This window comes from Medicago sativa, chromosome 4 (genome assembly GCF_051527215.1).
Source record: "Medicago sativa cultivar Bolivia chromosome 4, Bolivia_mono, whole genome shotgun sequence".
NCBI classification, from domain to species: domain Eukaryota; kingdom Viridiplantae; phylum Streptophyta; class Magnoliopsida; order Fabales; family Fabaceae; genus Medicago; species Medicago sativa.
This window is the reverse complement of record NC_140752.1, coordinates 24,852,905-24,870,105: the sequence shown is the minus strand read 5'-3', so window position 1 is coordinate 24,870,105 and position 17,201 is coordinate 24,852,905. Positions and strand designations below refer to the sequence as shown.

General features: G+C 36.0%; 1 protein-coding gene across 1 annotated transcript; it reads left to right on the top strand.

Moving 5' to 3' along the window:
• Positions 1-2,472: 2,472 nt before the first annotated feature.
• Positions 2,473-5,664, top strand: LOC146927206 (cytochrome P450 71A9-like). Its single transcript, XM_085700550.1, has 2 exons — positions 2,473-3,456; positions 4,907-5,664. Exons 1-2 carry the CDS (start codon positions 2,572-2,574, stop codon positions 5,513-5,515), a joined length of 1,494 nt encoding a protein of 497 aa, XP_085556676.1. The 5' UTR covers positions 2,473-2,571; the 3' UTR covers positions 5,516-5,664.
• Positions 5,665-17,201: the final 11,537 nt, after the last annotated feature.

The following is a 17,201-nucleotide window of genomic DNA, read 5'->3' as shown; positions in this document are numbered from 1 at the left end:
ATCCCTTCTTCTTTTTTGTCTTGCTGAGCATGTCCTTAGCAGAAGTATCACCAAGCTTGTTGAGGAAGGCAAATTAGAGAGTCAAAGGCTCAAGACATACTCAACTTCCTTCTCATACCTTTTCTGCTGATGATCTCATGATATTTTGCAAAGGAAAGAGTTCAGGTTTGATTGCTTTAAATGAACTGTTTCAAAGATATGCACTGAATTCTGGACAAATTATCAACACCAATAAATCGTCTATCATCTCCAATTCGATTTCTCAACAAAGACTTGCTCAAATAGTTGACATTCTTCATTTTAAAATTGGAAGTCTTCCTTTTAATTACTTAGAAGTTCCAATTTTTAAAGGTAAGCCTAAAGGCTTTCACTTGCAGCCAATTGCAGATAAGATAAAATTGAAACTCTCTAATTGGAAAGCCAGTCTCCTCTCAATGGCTGGGAGAGTCCAGTTAGTTAAGTCAGTAATTCAAAGTATGATGTCATATAGCATTTCTTTATATTCTTGGCCATCATCTCTATTGAAAGATCTTGAGAAATGTATTAGAAATTTCATTTGGAGTGGAGATAGTGACAAAAGAAAGCTAGTTACTGTTTCTTGGAAAAAGCTTTACAGGTCTTATGATCAAGGTTGATTAAATATTAGATCTTTGAGTAGCCTCAATAATGCTAGCAACTTGAAGCTTTGTTGGACTATGTTACACTCTCAGCAACCTTGGGCAATCATCTTAAAAGATAGAGTATCAGAGGCAGATCAACAATAAGGCATCATATTTTTTCCTCAATTTGGAGTAGTGTTAAAGATGAGTTTAATACTATTCTAGAAAACTCCTTTTGGCTTCTTGGTGATGGTTAAAATATTAAATTCTGGAATGATTCTTGGTTTGGTCCTCCACTTGCTGACATCTACAACATTCCTCTTCACATCAGCAGCTTACTTTCCTCAACAGTTAATGATTATATCTTTAATCAGTGGTAGATTCCAACTCAGTTCCTTAACATGTTTCCAAACATTGATTATATTGTTAATTCAATTTCTATTCGAATTGAGGAGAAACAAGACCAATTGCTTTGGAAACACTCTCCTGATGGTGATTTGCAGCTCATGACAGCTTACACCTTCAAATTGCAGCAATTTCAAGACCTGCAGTGGGCTCAATTAATATGGAGTTCTGACATTCCCCCATCAAAATCTATGTTTGTGTGGAGACTGATGCATAACAAGGTCCCAACTGATGAAAATTTAATGCAAAGAGGTTGTTGTATTCCTTCTATGTGCTCTCTCTGTCTTAACAATTTTGAAACTTCCTTTCATTTGTTTTTTCAATGCCCTTTTGCTGTCAAAATTTGGTCTTGGTTAGCCTCTTCTTTGGATAGAACTCTTCATTTTCAATCTTTAGAGGACATCTGGAAGTTATGTGAATTATCTTGGTCACCTCAATGCAAGATAGTAGTCAAAGCAGCCTTAATCAACCTTCTTAACACAATCTGGTATGCTAGAAATCAAGCCAGATTCATGAACAAATGCATCACCTGGAAAACTGCATTTAGTATGATTATTTCTAGCACATCTTTATCTGGCAATTTAACTGCTAAGGCCTCAAAAAACTCTATCAGGGATTTTATCATTCTAAAGAAGTTTAAGGTCACTATTCATCATCCAAAAGCTCCTCAGCATTGGTTGAAATGCAACACTGATGGAGCTTCAAAAGGAAATTCAGGTGCTTCTGGTTGTGGAGGCATATTCAGGAATGAGGAGGCTGAGGCTATTTTATGTTTTGCTGAGCCTCTAGGTATCAAAACATCTTATCAAGCAGAACTTTGTCGCTTTATGAAGGCAGTGGAGATAGCTAACCATATGAATTGGAGCAATATTTGGTTTGAGACTGATTTAGCCTTATTAATTCTTGCTACAAAAAAACCAGATAAGGTGCCGTGGGAAGTAAGAAACAGATCGAACAACACTATGGCAATGCTCAGATCCAGGCACTACATTGTTACTCATATTTTCAGGGAAGGAAATCAAGTGGCTGACATTCTTGCTAATCAAGCTTTATCTCTAAACTCTTACACTGTTTGGCAGGAAGTTCCTTTATTTATTAGTGAACAATTTGTCAAAAACAAATTAGGTTGGCCTAATTTTAGGTTTTGCTAGCTTTGGAGTTTGGTTTTATCCCCTCCTTTTTGTACTGTTACTTTTCTATTTAATATATTTTGGGGTTGGTTAGTGCTTTACTACCACCCTTTTTACTAAAAAAAAAAAAAAAATTTAGTTTATGCTCTATGTGTACACACTTTTACGTGAGTACAAATGATATAATTATACTATATTATTATATTTTCTAGGGTAGAAAAGCGTCCACATTATCTTATCCGCAGGGTTAAACAAATTGTGTGGCTCTCTAAAATGCTAACCTATATGGAGGTCTACAAAATCAAGTTATATATACGAGTACGTATATTATATTATTCAAAGTTGAATCCAAGTTGCAAGTTAACAACTAAAGCATTTTTTTTACTTTACTCAAAAAAAGAAAAAAAGTTTTTTTTCCCTCTTCGTTGTTTTTTACAATGGTGTCATTCCTCCTTGCTTTGTGCCTAATTTTTCCATTACTTCTCTTCTTCCTGAAACGTAGTAGAAACATTAATGCACGTCATCCACCTGGGCCTAGAGGCCTACCCATAATTGGGAATCTTCATCAGCTTGACAATTCTATTCTTTATCTTCAATTTTCAAAACTTTCAAAAATTTATGGACCAATATTTTCCTTGAAACTTGGTTTAAGGCCAGCAATTGTTGTTTCTTCATATAAAATTGCCAAAGAGATATTTAAAAATAATGATCATGTGTTTTCTAATAGACCTATGTTATATGGCCAGCAAAGATTATCTTATAATGGGTCAGAAATTATATTTTCTCAATATGGTGATTTTTGGAGAGATATAAGAAAACTTTGTGTTATTCATATATTTAGCGCCAAGCGTGTGTCATATTATTCCTCCATAAGAAAGTTTGAGGTGAAGCAAATGATAAAAAATATTTCTAATCATGCTGCTTCTTCAATTGTTACAAACTTGAGTGAGATATTGACTTCTCTCTCCAGCACAATAATTTGTAGGATTGCTTTCGGTAGGAGGTATGAGGATGAAGGAACCAAGAGGAGTAAATTCCAAGGAATGTTGCATGAGTTTCAGGCCTTGTTGATAGCTTTCTTTGTTTCTGATTATATTCCATTCACGGGTTGGATTGATAAACTATCTGGCCTTCGTGCACGTCTCGAACGAAATTTTAAGGAGATGGATGAGTTTTACCAGGAGGTTATTGATGAACATTTGGATCCAAGTAGAACACATGGAGATGATGAAGAGGTCATTGTTGATGTCTTGCTACAATTGAAGAAAGAACGTTTGTTTCCAATTGATCTTACTTTTGATCACATTAAAGGAGTCCTCATGGTATGTTTCCAATTTGGTTTTATTTTAGTTTTGGTTTGAATCCATTACATCAACTTCATGCAAGAATGTTCTAGTGTAAAATTATAGTATTGTTTGCGTTGTGAACTTTTATATATTTGCGATAAAATACAAATAAATGTATCTCTTGTGGTAGCAGCGAGTCGTTGTTGCTGCATCCAAAAACAAATATATTATGGGTGCAACCAAACCTCCATTTAGAATACGATATGTTGAAGATTCAAATATAGAATAAATTTTATAATAATTTGTCAAAATTGATGATGTTTAATGTAAGAATTTTACAGAAACAATATATTTTTGAATAGTACACTTCAGTACAAACTAGCAAAATACTCGTGCATTCACACGACTGAATTTTATTTTATGATTAAGATTGATATTATATTAAAATAGAAAATATATAATAAAGTATTAGAAACTTGTAATATTCAGAAATAAATGAAGCTATTTTTTACTTTCATATAAAACTTACTAAATCAATAAATGTTTTTGTTAAACATATTGTCTCGTGCATGTTTTTATAATAAATTACTATTATTCTCATTTTATTTAAAAGATAGCAAAGAAGTTAAAAGAATTCAAATAAGAATATGATTTTGTGGAATAAAAAATAGAGAGTTTAACTATATTTTAGTTATTAATTCAACACAATTATTCCCAATTTTTCTTATGTCTTAGTTAATTAATTTGAGTAAGTTTGATCATTCATGATGTCTGTTATTTTCTTAAATATATAGTTGATAAATGATTATAATTACCAATGACAATATTGATATTTTTTATTTCGTGTATGATTTTTATAACAAATTATAATTATCCCGTAATTGATGACTTATAATTTTATGCATCAGTGATAAACATTGTTCCTGTATTTTTCATATAAGAGTCAAAGAAAATAGATTAAAAGTTAGTGAACAATAAATGAACAAAAGATTAAAAATGAAATTAGAGAAAAAGAGAACATGGGAGAAATATAAAAAAAAAGGAAAAATAGTTTTTAAAATAAAGAAAACTATAAATAGTAATAAAAAAATGTGAAAGTGATAGATAAAAGATGAGAGAGAAAGATAAATGTGGGGGAAGAGAGAGGTAAGATATTGAGAGAGAGAGAGAGAGAGAGAGAGAGAGAGAGAGAGAGAGAGAGAGAGTATGGAGAAGATAAAAGAAAGATAAGAAATGTTTGTTGCAAAAAGTTGCGAGAAGAAAGATAAGAAATGTTTGTTGCAAAAAGTTGCGAGAATTCGAATAATAATAAGAGTTTGTGAAATAAAAATGTGAACCTTAGCAATGATTTAATTATTTTTGAAAAACTATCCCTAATTTCGTTTAAGTACTTTTTTAATTAAATAATTGTGTTCGTTGATAATTTAGGTTGTATATTATTTTATTAAGTATATAGATATAGTTAATATATATTCTTTATATGCAGAACATGCTTGTAGCTGCAACTGATACCACGTCAGCCACAACAGTTTGGGCTATGACTGCCTTAATAAAAAACCCAAGAGTAATGAAGAAAGTACAACAAGAGATTAGGAATTCAAAAGTTAAAAAAGAATTTCTAGATGAAGATGATATACAAAATTTCTCCTACTTAAAGGCAGTGATAAAAGAGACACTGAGATTGTACCTGCCAGCCCCATTGCTTGCGCCAAGAGAAACAACGGAAAAATGCACTATAAATGGCTTCCAAATTCCCGCAAAGGCGATAGTGTTTGTAAATGCTTGGGCTATTCATACAGACCCAAATGTTTGGAAAAACCCAGAAGAATTTTATCCTGAGAGATTTTTAGAAAGTTCTATAAATTTCCATGGACAAGATTTTGAACTAATTCCCTTTGGAGCTGGTCGTAGAATTTGCCCCGGTATGTCTATGGCAGTTGCATCCCTCGAACTTATCCTTGCAAATCTTCTATATTCCTTTGATTGGGAATTACCACAAGGTCTGGTAAAAGAAGATATTGATACTGAAAGGTGGCCAGGACTCACTGCACATAAGAAGAATGAGCTTTGCCTTGCAGCGAAGATTCCTATGTAGCTGCTATTTATTGAAATTCTTTCTTGGGGTCTCATATATTTTCATTTTTATATGCCTTTCCACTTGTGATACACTTTAAATAATCTATTATGATGCATCTATTATATCTTCCATTATAATATATAAAAGTTGAAGCATTAATACTTTTAGTTTACCCAAGCTTCTATATTTCTTCCATAACGATACTCAAAAATTTAAAATTAATGACGAAAATTATTGATAAAAAGGCAACGAACCTTATTCCTAATGAGGAACCACTTCGAAGACCTAAACATTATTTTCTCTATATAGCGCTAAGTCCATCTGGAGATTTATTTGAGAAAATACATTCATATACCGAGATCATGTATTGAGGAAACAAAACTAAATGATGAGATGTTGATATAATGATGATATAGCGATGTTGATGATGAAAGTGAGAAAAACACAAGAAGGGGGGGGGGGGGGGGTTGAATTGTGTTTTGGAAAATTCTTCATTTCTCTTAAAAACTGAACACACTGGTCAGAAGCTAAGTGAGACAGCTTCTGAAGTGATAGACAAAATGTAAACGCCGCGGATAAAAACAGAGAGAGAGAAGAAGAAAGACACAAAGCAATTATACAGGTTCCTTCCACAAACCGGAAGTAGTCCTGTCCCCCTTGCACTTCCAAGGAGAGTTCACTAAAATGTAATATCTGATTACAAATGCTCAAGCACACAGCAAGAGACTTCCTTTGCTCAAGCACACTTCGCAAGAGTCTTCCTATGCTCAAGAACACTATCAAGAGACTTCTATGCTCAAGCACAACTGCAAGAGACTTCTATGCTCAAGCACAACTGCAAGAGACTTCTATGCTCAAGCACAACTGCAAGAGACTTCTAGACAAACAAGATTACAAAGAATAATGTTTGAGATTGAACACTTGATATACAATCAGAGGTGCTCACAAAACAATCAGATACAGACTCTAAGACTTAAGAATTTCTAAGATAAGAACTTTGAGAAACAGAAATTCTAACTGAATGCAGAACAATTTCAGCAGAGGTTTGGCACTTGTAAAAATATTGAGAGTCTTTCGTTCAGCATTACCAAAACTCTAAGTTTTCACTCCTTTATATAGAGGTGTGAAAGACACGTTGTGAAATTGCCAGCACATCAAAGAGTCGTTGTTGAAGCTTGATCTTTCACCAATGATCTTTTGCCTGATTTGGTTGTTGTCCTATGAAGAACCAATTTGAAATCCATTCCCATTGCGAAGGAACATCTTTGCAGGCGTAGCCGTATTCTGGATCTGTTTTCTTGTCTTGTAGCGCGAACAACTGCAGAGTAGTGGAGAATGTGGTTGTACAGTTCGTACACAGTACAATGTCAACGCTTTCGTTCATTTTGCAAGCCCATATGCCTTCAAACACCTTTGAAATGACCGTTACAAAGTTCCACTAGCCTTCTGTTGTCCTTAGATGAATTTTGATCCATGAAACAACTCTTGAATCCTTGAATTTTGCAAATTCAGTTGATCTTCAGCTTCTGGTGAAATGGCTTCTGATATGGCAGCTTCTGATAATGTAGCTTCTGATGATGACGTGGCACTTCAAGACTTGTAGTCTTCAGGAGCACTTGACTTCAGGAGCGCTTTTCTCTCTTCAGGAGCAACTAGACTTCAGGAGCGCTTTTTGTCTTCAGGAGCATATTGCCTTCAGGAGCGTCTAAGCTTCAATTTTGTTGATTTCTTTTGCTCTTTATTTGTTCTTCAGTACCAATTAATGATGTAAAAATTTAACTATGGTCCTGTACACTTGAACAAATATTAGCTAGTCCAATTTACAATTTTTAATACCTTGTTATCATCAAAACTCTTTAAGGTTCATTGTTAAACACATTTTGTTCCAACAATCTCCCCCTTTTTGATGATGACAAACAATAGTATTTAAAATTGATCAATTGTTGTTAATCTAATTAACGAGTTGACTTTGGGGTTCTGAGGTTTGTAAGCTCAGAGTCTGAGGTTTGTAAGCTCTAACTCCCCCTGAGTCTGATAGTCTTTAAGGTGAGGTTTGTAAGCTCCCCCTAAGTTCTATCCAGGTTAATTAAATTATTGAACGCACAATAATAATATCAGAGCTTAAATAAAATGGAAAGAATTAGGTTATAGATAAGAAGAATGATTCAATTAATTTTATTTGAAATTTGATACTCCCCCTTTTTGGTAAAAGAAAAGAAGTTTTTCAAAAAATTTCAAATATTATTAATGGGGCTTAGAGCCTTTAAATAATATCACATATACTCCCCCTTTTGTCATTAATCAAAAAGAAATAAACAAAAAGAAGAGATGAGAAAAACATAGAATAAGGTTCAGAGCAATATATAAGCATGTAAACCATCCTAAAAGCAATAATCAGAGCATAAACATCAATCAAGATTATCAGAGCTAAAACTAAGTAATATGAACAATATATGACAATCAGTATTACTCAGAAGCGAAAACAGGTACACAGAGTTCAGAAGCATAAAAAGATAGTCAGAAGCGAAAAACTAAGTCAGAAGCAGAAATAATATAAATCAGAAGCATAAAGAAACAAAAACAAGTGTGCAACTAAGGGTTTGGCTTATTTTGATTCTCTAAGATCTTCTTCAACATCTCTTGTGTTTCTGCATATTTTCGGTCCATTTCTGACTTGTAGTTCTCTTCCCTGATTCTTGCTTGTTCCATCTCAGCTTCAAACTTCATCAGCTTCAGTTTCTGCTCTTGTAGCTCTCTTTCCAGTTCTCTATTCCTTTCCTCTAACACCTTATTCTTCTGAACTAGAGCCAGATCAGGTGCAGCATTGCTCAGGTTGATCTTGGAAAGGAATGATAAGTCTAGATCCTTGGGATGAATATATTTAGGTAGGAAATCCTCTGGTGCTCTTCCTCTTATGCTCAATGGATTCTTCACCCAGGTTCCAAGGACCTCTATGTCTTCAGGATTTTCATCAATTCCATTCAGCCAGTTTTCCAACTCCTGCTTGGCTTGCTCTTGAGCTTCTAGACATGAATCATGCAGAGCTGAAATGAGATTGACTACTCTTTCCTTTATCCTTCTCCATTGCTTCTGATAGCTGATCTTGTGACCCAAGTCACTCATTTCTTCTATTAGCTTAAGTACCTCAGAAGTGATGTCTTCCCACACACCTTGTAATATCTGAGAATCCAGAAAAATGGTGGGTGGTGAAGGTTGTTTAGAAGGTTTAGGTGAGGCTATTGGTACAATGGCTAGGTTAGTTGTTGATTGGCCATTTGTGGTTAAAGGTTGGCTGGTTGAGGGTTGGTCAGAGATAGGGTCTATAACCATGTCAGAGGCATGATCATCTTGGTCATCCTCAGAATCCGTATCCATATCACTGGTTATAGAAACACCATTGTAGTGGGTTACCTTGACTATTTGTACAGGTAAAGGAATGGTGGATGATTGGGTTGGCTCAGGAACATGTTGTTCAGGAGCAACAGGTTCAGGTTCAGGTGAGTTATGTTCAAGAACAGTTTCAGGAACAGGTTCAGGAACAGGTTCAGGTTCGGGAACATGTTGGCTAGGAACAGTTTGTTCAAGAACAGAAGGTTCAGGAACGGTTGGTTCAGGAACAAGAGGTGTTTGCTGTGGAGAGGTAGTTTGAGGTTCAGGTTGTTGTTGTTGGGGGCTTTCTGAAATGACTTTTTTAGAAGCAGATGCTTCAGAAGCCAATTCAGAGGTTGTTCCTGAATTTGGGTTAAGGCTGGATGCTGGTAGCTCACCTAAGTAGTGGCTTTCTAAGTGATCTAGAAGAGAGGTGTCTTCAAGGGGGATAGATGAAGTACAAGGTGCGTGGAAGTCTTGAGATACCTGAGTTATTTTTGCTGAATTGTCATCAGCTTCTGGAGTAGACTTTGGAATTTCAGATTCAGAAGCATCAGCTTTCTTCTTGACAAAATGTGCAATCTCATTAGCAATCTCCCTTACTTCTGCCAATTTCTCCACAAGAAAGTCTTCATCTTTATCTAAACCAGCTTCCTTGAGCTTTGCATCTCTGTCCTGACTGATTTTGGCTTGCTTTTCTTTCTGTTCTGCTAACATCTTGTTAGCTTCTTCAGAAGCCATTTTCTCCATATCAGGAGTCACTACAACCATAGGGGTGAAAATAGGTGTAGCAGCCTTCTTCTTCTTCTTCTTCTTCTTCTTAGGCTCTTGCTCTTCTTCTTTCTTGTCAGGAACTTTATCCACTTGCTCCTGAGTGATTACTGTTTCAGCTTTTCCTCTTTTTCTTTTAGCAACCTTCTGTTGCTTGGCCTTCCCAGCAGCAGCTTCTAATTCAGAAGTGGCGTTGGCCTTCTTCCCTCTGACCTTGGCAGTAGCAACTTCCTCCTGAGAGTTTGCACCTGACTCTCTGTCATAAGCGGCTACAAGCCCAGCTAGAACTTTAGGATTATTTTCCTTAATGATGGAAGGAAAATCTCTGATAATCTCAGATTCTGTTGTGGTCATCTCCATAAACTTTTCATCTTGGGGGACTTGCTTGATAAAATGCATGAAATATAAGGACCTGCTACTGATAGTCTTCTCAGCAGTAGAAACCTTGAAGCATTTGTCAGAAGCATCTTTTGTTCTCCTCAGAAACTCCAGCACTCTGCCTTGGTGGAAGATCTCAGACAACAGTCTCCCACAAGGTACTTGTTTTCTCCCTTTGTTGATGCCTGCATCTATTGCCCAGCATAAATGATGCAAAATGTACTTTGGAAGGTTGATTTTCTCATAGGTAGCCATGAAGTAGATCGCCAGCTTCTGTTCATGGTTTGGTTGATCAGACCCTCCTCCTCTCTGAAGGAAGCAGTCTGTACAGAATTTCACCCGCATCCTGTGATGAATTTCCATTTCTGAAGTCTTAGCTTCAGAGTTTCCATCCAGCAGCAAGTTGTAGTAGCTCTTCAGCAGAATATCATCCCTTTTTACATTGTTCTGAAACCTGCCTTCAGAAACCTTTCTGCAATCTTTAGCGATGACCTCTTCTGTGATGGTTACTGGAATACCCTTCACAGCTGACCTGATCTCTAAACCACTGACCGGTTTAGGATTCTTATCCTTACCCATCTTTCCTTTTAAACTGGGTTTCTTAGTCACTTCTGCCTTCGCATCTTTCATCGTGTGAACTTCAGCCCTTACCCAGAAGTCTTTGACTAAGTTCTCATACGTTGGCCCATTTAGCATATTGAAGTACTCAGATAGCTTCTGAGCTTCTACCAACACTTCCATATCCATCTCGTATTTCTTGAGCGAAGCAAAATCCACTGGCGATTCTATCTGAACGATTAAGGATTTTAGTGGAATAGACATTGTTCTTTGCTTGCAAACGGACCCAGATCTTGATGTGCCTTGTTGTTGCATGCTGGAGCCACTAGTTGAAGTTGCCATTGATGATGATTGAAGAAGATACTTTTAGGGTTCTAGGGTTTTTGGAATTGCGCTTACTTAGCAAGAGGTTTGAAAGTAGAGTGTTTGTTGTGAGTGAGTAGTGTGTGAATTGGCAAAGTGTTAAAAGTAAAACGATTGCAATTCAAAAGAGACAAACAAACATAACATTAATGACATTGGGGACGCGTGAAAGTACTTTTCAAAGCTATTAAATCATCATTGCCCTTTTATGTTATACACCAATACAGATAAGCCACGTCAGAAGTTCTCAGAGTAACTGCCAAGTTAGTGGGCCAGTGTTACTACAAAAAGTAACTTCCAGCGTTTCCACTAACTCAACTATTCAGGAGCATAAAATCCAGCTTCTGAACTTCAGATGCTGACGTCATCATCAGAAGCGTATTTTCCTCAGAACCTCAATAAAGAGCTTCTGATGGACCATATCTTCTGAACTGACTTCAGAACCTAAAATCTTATTCAGGAGCAAGCAAGCTTTAATCAGACACGAAGTGCATGTTCAAATTTTTTTTTATAAAATCAAATCTTTCAACAGTTAAAGGCTTAGTAAATATATCAGCCCATTGATTCTAAGTATCAATGAATTGTATATCTAAAACTCCTTTTTGAACATAGTCTCTGATAAAATGGTGTTTGATTTCAATATGCTTAGCTCTTGAATGCAAAATTGGATTTTTAGACAAACAAATAGCAGCAGTATTATCATAATAGATGGGAATACTGTTGGCAATTATCTGATAGTCTTCCAACTGATGTTTCATCCAAAGTAGTTGTGTACAACAACTTGTAGCTGAAATGTATTATGCTTCTGCTGTAGACATAGCAATAGTTGTTTGTCTTTTGCTAGCCCAGGATATAATATTATCACCTAGAAATTGACAGTTGCCACTGGTTGACTTTCTTTCAATCTTATCACCAGCATAATCAGCATCACAGAATCCAATTAGCTTATAATCCATGGATTTCCTATAAAGGAGTCCAAGATTAGTTGTTCCTTTCAAATACCTGAAGATTCTCTTAACAACAGTCATATGAGATTCTCTAGGATCTGATTGGAATCTTGCACACAAGCATACTGATGAGTCATAGATTAGTATATTTTAATGCTTTATTTAGTTTAGTTTTAAATAAGATTTGATTTAATTATATTGCATTTTATTTCCTTTTAGAATATTTTACTTTAAATTGTCTTTTATTTTATTTTAGGAACGAATATATGGTGGAAGGTGTCTTGGAGCAAAAGAAAGAGGACTGGAGCAAATACAGTGCGAAAATACGAAGATACGGAACAAAAATATGTTCCCACCAAGTCAGAAGCTTGGCACGGCCAGTGCCAACATGTGGCACGACCGTGCCACCTCCAGAAGCCCCTTTTGCTGGTTTTTCTTCGGGCCCAAGTTACCCTGTTGCAGCTTTACTGTTTTACCCTTTTAGTTGCTTGGTTTCTAAGTCGATTGTAAAGCTATAAATAGAGTAGCTCTCCACCATAAACATTCACCTTTTACTTTGTTTATTTCAAGCATTATTTCAATGAAAAGTCTTTATTTCCTTTTACTTCCTTTGCAATTTACTTTTATCGCATTCTCTCTTCTTCCCCCATGTCTACGATGAACATGAGTGAGTAGACTTCTTTGTCTTGGGATCGTTGGATAAGTCTAATGACGTAATCCGGATCAAGCCAAGCCTTAAACCCTAATTATTTGTTACCTTAATTCCTAATCTAAATTCACCGTTTTAATATGAATTAATTATTATCAAACTGTGGAAACGAACGCGGAGGGTTTGATAATGGTTAATTCATCATCACAGATATCAATTCATAAAGCGAACGCGGAGCTTTGATATCCGAACAAGTGAATTTAGACAAGGTTTGCGAAACATGAGAATAGTCTAGCAAACCTTGGGACACATAAAGTTTCGATCTTCAAGGGTCCCAAAGGCAATCACCCATGAGAATAGGTGTGGTTGTTGGAGGGATACACTCACTGACTTCGAGAGGAGCTGTGATATGCTAAAGAGAAACTTGTCCTTTGTAATTAAGATTAACATATAATTATAAGTTTAAGGCTTGCTTGTGAAAAGATTCGTTATTATGATGAACCAATGATCCCGAGGCTTTTTAATATTATTGTTATTTACTTTCAAAAACTGCACTCTCCAACTTCTTATTTCTTTCTCCTCTAATCATTTTCTAAAAGTTAATTAGATTGACCAACTCCCAAGCGGAACGATAACTCTACTTACTACTATTACTTCGATAGGCCGTGCACTTGCGGTTTGGCCCTATCACATACACTGAATAAAATATCTGGCCTAGATGCATTGAGGTATAACAAAGAACCAATCATACCTCTATACAGCTTCTGATCTATTTTAGCTCCTTCATCTTCTTTGCTTAAGGTGCACGTTGGATGCATTGGAGTGTTCATCACCTTACAATCTTCAAGCTTGAACTTCTTCAGAAGCTCCTTTGTATACTTTGATTAATGAACATAAACCCCATCTTTGCATTGATTGATTTGAATACCAAGGAAGAACTTCAGCTCTCCCATCATGCTCATTTCAAATTCATCCTGCATTAACTTAGAGAATTCCTTGCAAAGAGATGCATTAGAAGAACCAAATATTATATCATCAACATATATTTGCACAACAATAATATCTTTCCCAAGGGTCCTTCTAAAAAGTGTTGTGTCAACCTGACCTCTTTTGAAATCATTTCTGATTAAGAAATTACTTAGTCTATCATACCAAGCTCTAGGAGCTTGTTTCAAGCCATATAGTGATTTCTTCAGTTTAAAAACATGGTCAGGATATTTAATATCCTCAAAACTAGGAGGTTGCTTGACATACACTTCTTCTTCTATGACACCATTAAGAAATGCACTCTTGACATCCATTTGATATAATATTATGCCATGATTTACTGCTTAGGAAAGAAGTAACCTGATTGCTTCCAATCTTGCACCTGGAGCAAATGTTTCAGTATAATCAATGCCTTCTTGTTGACTATAACCTTATGCAACAAGTCTTGCTTTGTTTCTTGTTACTTCTCCTTGCTCATTCAACTTGTTTCTGAATACCCATTTTGTTCCAATAATGTTCTTGTGCTGAGGTTTGGGTACCAGATCCCACACATCATTTCTTTGAAATTGATTCAACTCTTCTTGCATAGCTAAGATCCATCCATCATCTGAAAGTGCTTCATCAACTGTTGTAGGTTCAATCATTGAGATCAGTTCAATCATTGAACCTTCTTGTCTGAAGTATGATCTTGTTCTTCTTGGACTATCTTTGTTTCCAATGATTAGCTCCTCAGGATGTGAAGACTTATGCTTAAATGTGTTTCTGGGAGGATCTGCTTGATGTGAGCCATCTTGTGCTTCATCAGAAGCAACTTCATCTTGCGCTTCTGATGTGGGTTCAGCTTCTGGACTGTCTTCAGATTCAGCTATCTGATCAGGTTCTGGAGTACTTTCAGGAACCTGTATCTTTGCAAAACTTTCACCTTGCTTTGAAGTTTTATCTTCAAGCTCTTTGTCATCAAATTTAACGTGCATAGATACTTCAACACAAAGTGTTTCTGAATTATACACTATGTATGCCTTTGACCTTTCAGAGTAACCTAAGAAGATTCCTCTTTGGGCCTTGGCATCAAATTTCTTTAGGTAGAGCTTGTTATTCAGAATGCAACATGTACATCCAAATTGACGAAAGTAATAGATATTGGGTTTTCTTCCTTTAAAGAGTTGATATGCTGTTTTCTCCAAAATAGGTCTGATATAGATCCTGTTCTGGACATAACATGTTGTATTCACTGCTTCTGCCCAAAAATGTTTTGGTAAATTGTTTTCATGGATCATGGTTCTGTCCATTTCCTATAAAGTTCTATTCTTTCTCTCTACAACCTCATTTTGTTGTGGAGTTCTAGGAAAAGAGAATTCATGGACAATTCCATGTTTTTCACAAAAAGCTTCAAATGGCTCGTTTTCAAACTGTCCACCATGATCACTTCTGACTTTCAAAATCTTTGATTCTTTTTTCAGATTGTATTTGAGTGCAGAAACTACTGAATACATCACAAGCAACATCTTTACTCTTCAGGAATTTCACCCAAGTCCATATGTTGTAATCATCAACAATAACTAATCCATATTTATTTCCATATAAGGATGCAGTACTGACTGGTCCAAATAAATCAATATGGAGTAGTTCTAAGGGTCTGGAGGTTGAAACAATGTCTTTGGTTTTAAAAGATGATTTCAAAATTTTCCCTCTCTGACATGCACCACAGAGTGCATCTGAATGATAGTCAATGTCTGGTAGGCCTTTGACAAGTTGTAACTTACTAAGCTTAGAGATTAATCTCCAGTTAGCATGTCCCAACCTTCCATACCACATCCATTTCTTATCATTCACTGACAGAAGGCAAATCACCTTCTGGTCAGCCAGTTCAGAAAAATTGATTATGTAGACATTTTCTACCCTCTTTCCCTTGAACACAATGGATTTGTTTTCCTTGTTGATTACAGTACAGTTGGCTTTCTCAAATAACACATCATATCCATTGTCACAAAATTGACTAATGCTCAAAAGGTTATGTTCAAGACCATCTACCAACCATACATTATTTATTGAGGTAGAGGAATTACCAATAGTTCATGTACCTATGATCTTGCCAGACTGGTTGCCTCCAAACTTCACATTTCCTCCCTCTTTCATTGTTAGGCTGAGGAACATGGACTTCTCTCCTGTCATGTGTCTTGAGCAACCGCTGTCTAGGTACCATGATTTTTGTTTTGGCACTGCTCTTAGACATATCTGCATTTTTCACAATTTTAGATTTAGGTACCCATTGTCTTATGGGTCCTGGAAGGTTAGTACTTGAGGCTCTGCTCTTCACTTCCTGTACCTTGTGCTGTAAGTTGGGTTGCTTCTGATTAACCATCACATTAGGTTTAACAACCTTTGGTTTTGATACTTCAGAAGCAGTAACTGTTTTCTTTTGAAACTTAGACTTCAAAACCTCAGATTTTGGTTTCACCAGACTTTGAGGAACAGGTTCTGATCTCTTTAGAATCTTGATCTTTGAAGTCTTGGAATCAGAGTTGATCATAGCCTTTGGCTTAGAGTTCTTTGGCTTTGAAGTAATCTTAGCCTTAGAGCTGAAAACTTCAGGTTCTGATTGAACAACAGTTTCGAACTTAGCACCTTCAGGTACAAAAACTGTTTTCAGACCTTCCTTGATGCATTCATAACAGGATTTTATACTGGTTTTCTCAAGTTTAACTTCTGGAAAACCAATTCCTCTGCCATTGTTCTTGTAAATGCTATAAATCATAGAAGCAACTCTGCTTTTGTCAATGCCAGACATGATAAAATCTTCAAGAGCAATTTCATGGTTGCTTAAAGGTTTTCCATTACACTTTTCTTGTAGCTTCTGACACAAGAGCATGAGCTTATCTTCATAAGTTTTACAAATGAAGTCAAAGCCTCTAAGTCCTTCTTCAGTAGCCTTCAGATCCAATAGAGTTGATTCTTGTTGTTTCATTAAATCAACATATTTTTCTTTTAAATCCTTCAACTCATTGGTTCTTACTTCAAAATGTATAAGGAGTTCTTTAAGAGACTCAATTAATTTTTCTTTGGGAATTTTAGAATATACCTCATTTTCTTCTTCTTAGTCTGAATCTGATCCAGCTTCTGAAGTTGCTGTTGCTACCAACCCAACAGCTACCTTTGCATCTTCATCAGCTTCCTCTTTGTCAGATCCAGATTCACTTCCCAAATCATCCCATGTGGCCATTAAACTCTGCTTAATCTGCTTCTTGAATTTACTTGGTTTGAATGTTGACTTCTTTGACTTGTCCTTTGACTTTTCCTTCTGAAGATCATGGCAATCAGCAATGAAATGTCCAGGCTTCTTCCAGTTAAAACATCCCTTCTGATCTTCTCTCTTTGAGCTTCTGGAGTTACTTCTTCTGGTCAGAAACTTTCTGTTCTTCTTGGCCAGATACTGAAGTCTGTTGGAGAGCATAGTCATCTCAGCAACATCTTCTTCAGAGTCTGAACCAGATGGTTCTTCTTTTTCAGATTCAACTACTTTGAGAGCTTTTGATCACTTGCCTTTGGATGGAAGAGCTATTGATTTACTCCTCTTGGTGGACTCATGTTCATTAAGACTTAACTCATGAACTTTGAGAGAACTAACAAGATCTTCGAGACTTAAATTGTTTAAATCTTTAGCTTCCTCAATGGCAGTCACCTT

Excerpts from the sequence above, each read along its gene's own strand:
- LOC146927206 (XM_085700550.1), top strand. The coding sequence starts at position 2,572 with ATGGTGTCATTCCTCCTTGCTTTGTGCCTAATTTTTCCATTACTTCTC. Across the intron at positions 3,457-4,906 it reads ACATTAAAGGAGTCCTCATG|AACATGCTTGTAGCTGCAAC; the intron begins GTATGTTTCCAA and ends CTTTATATGCAG.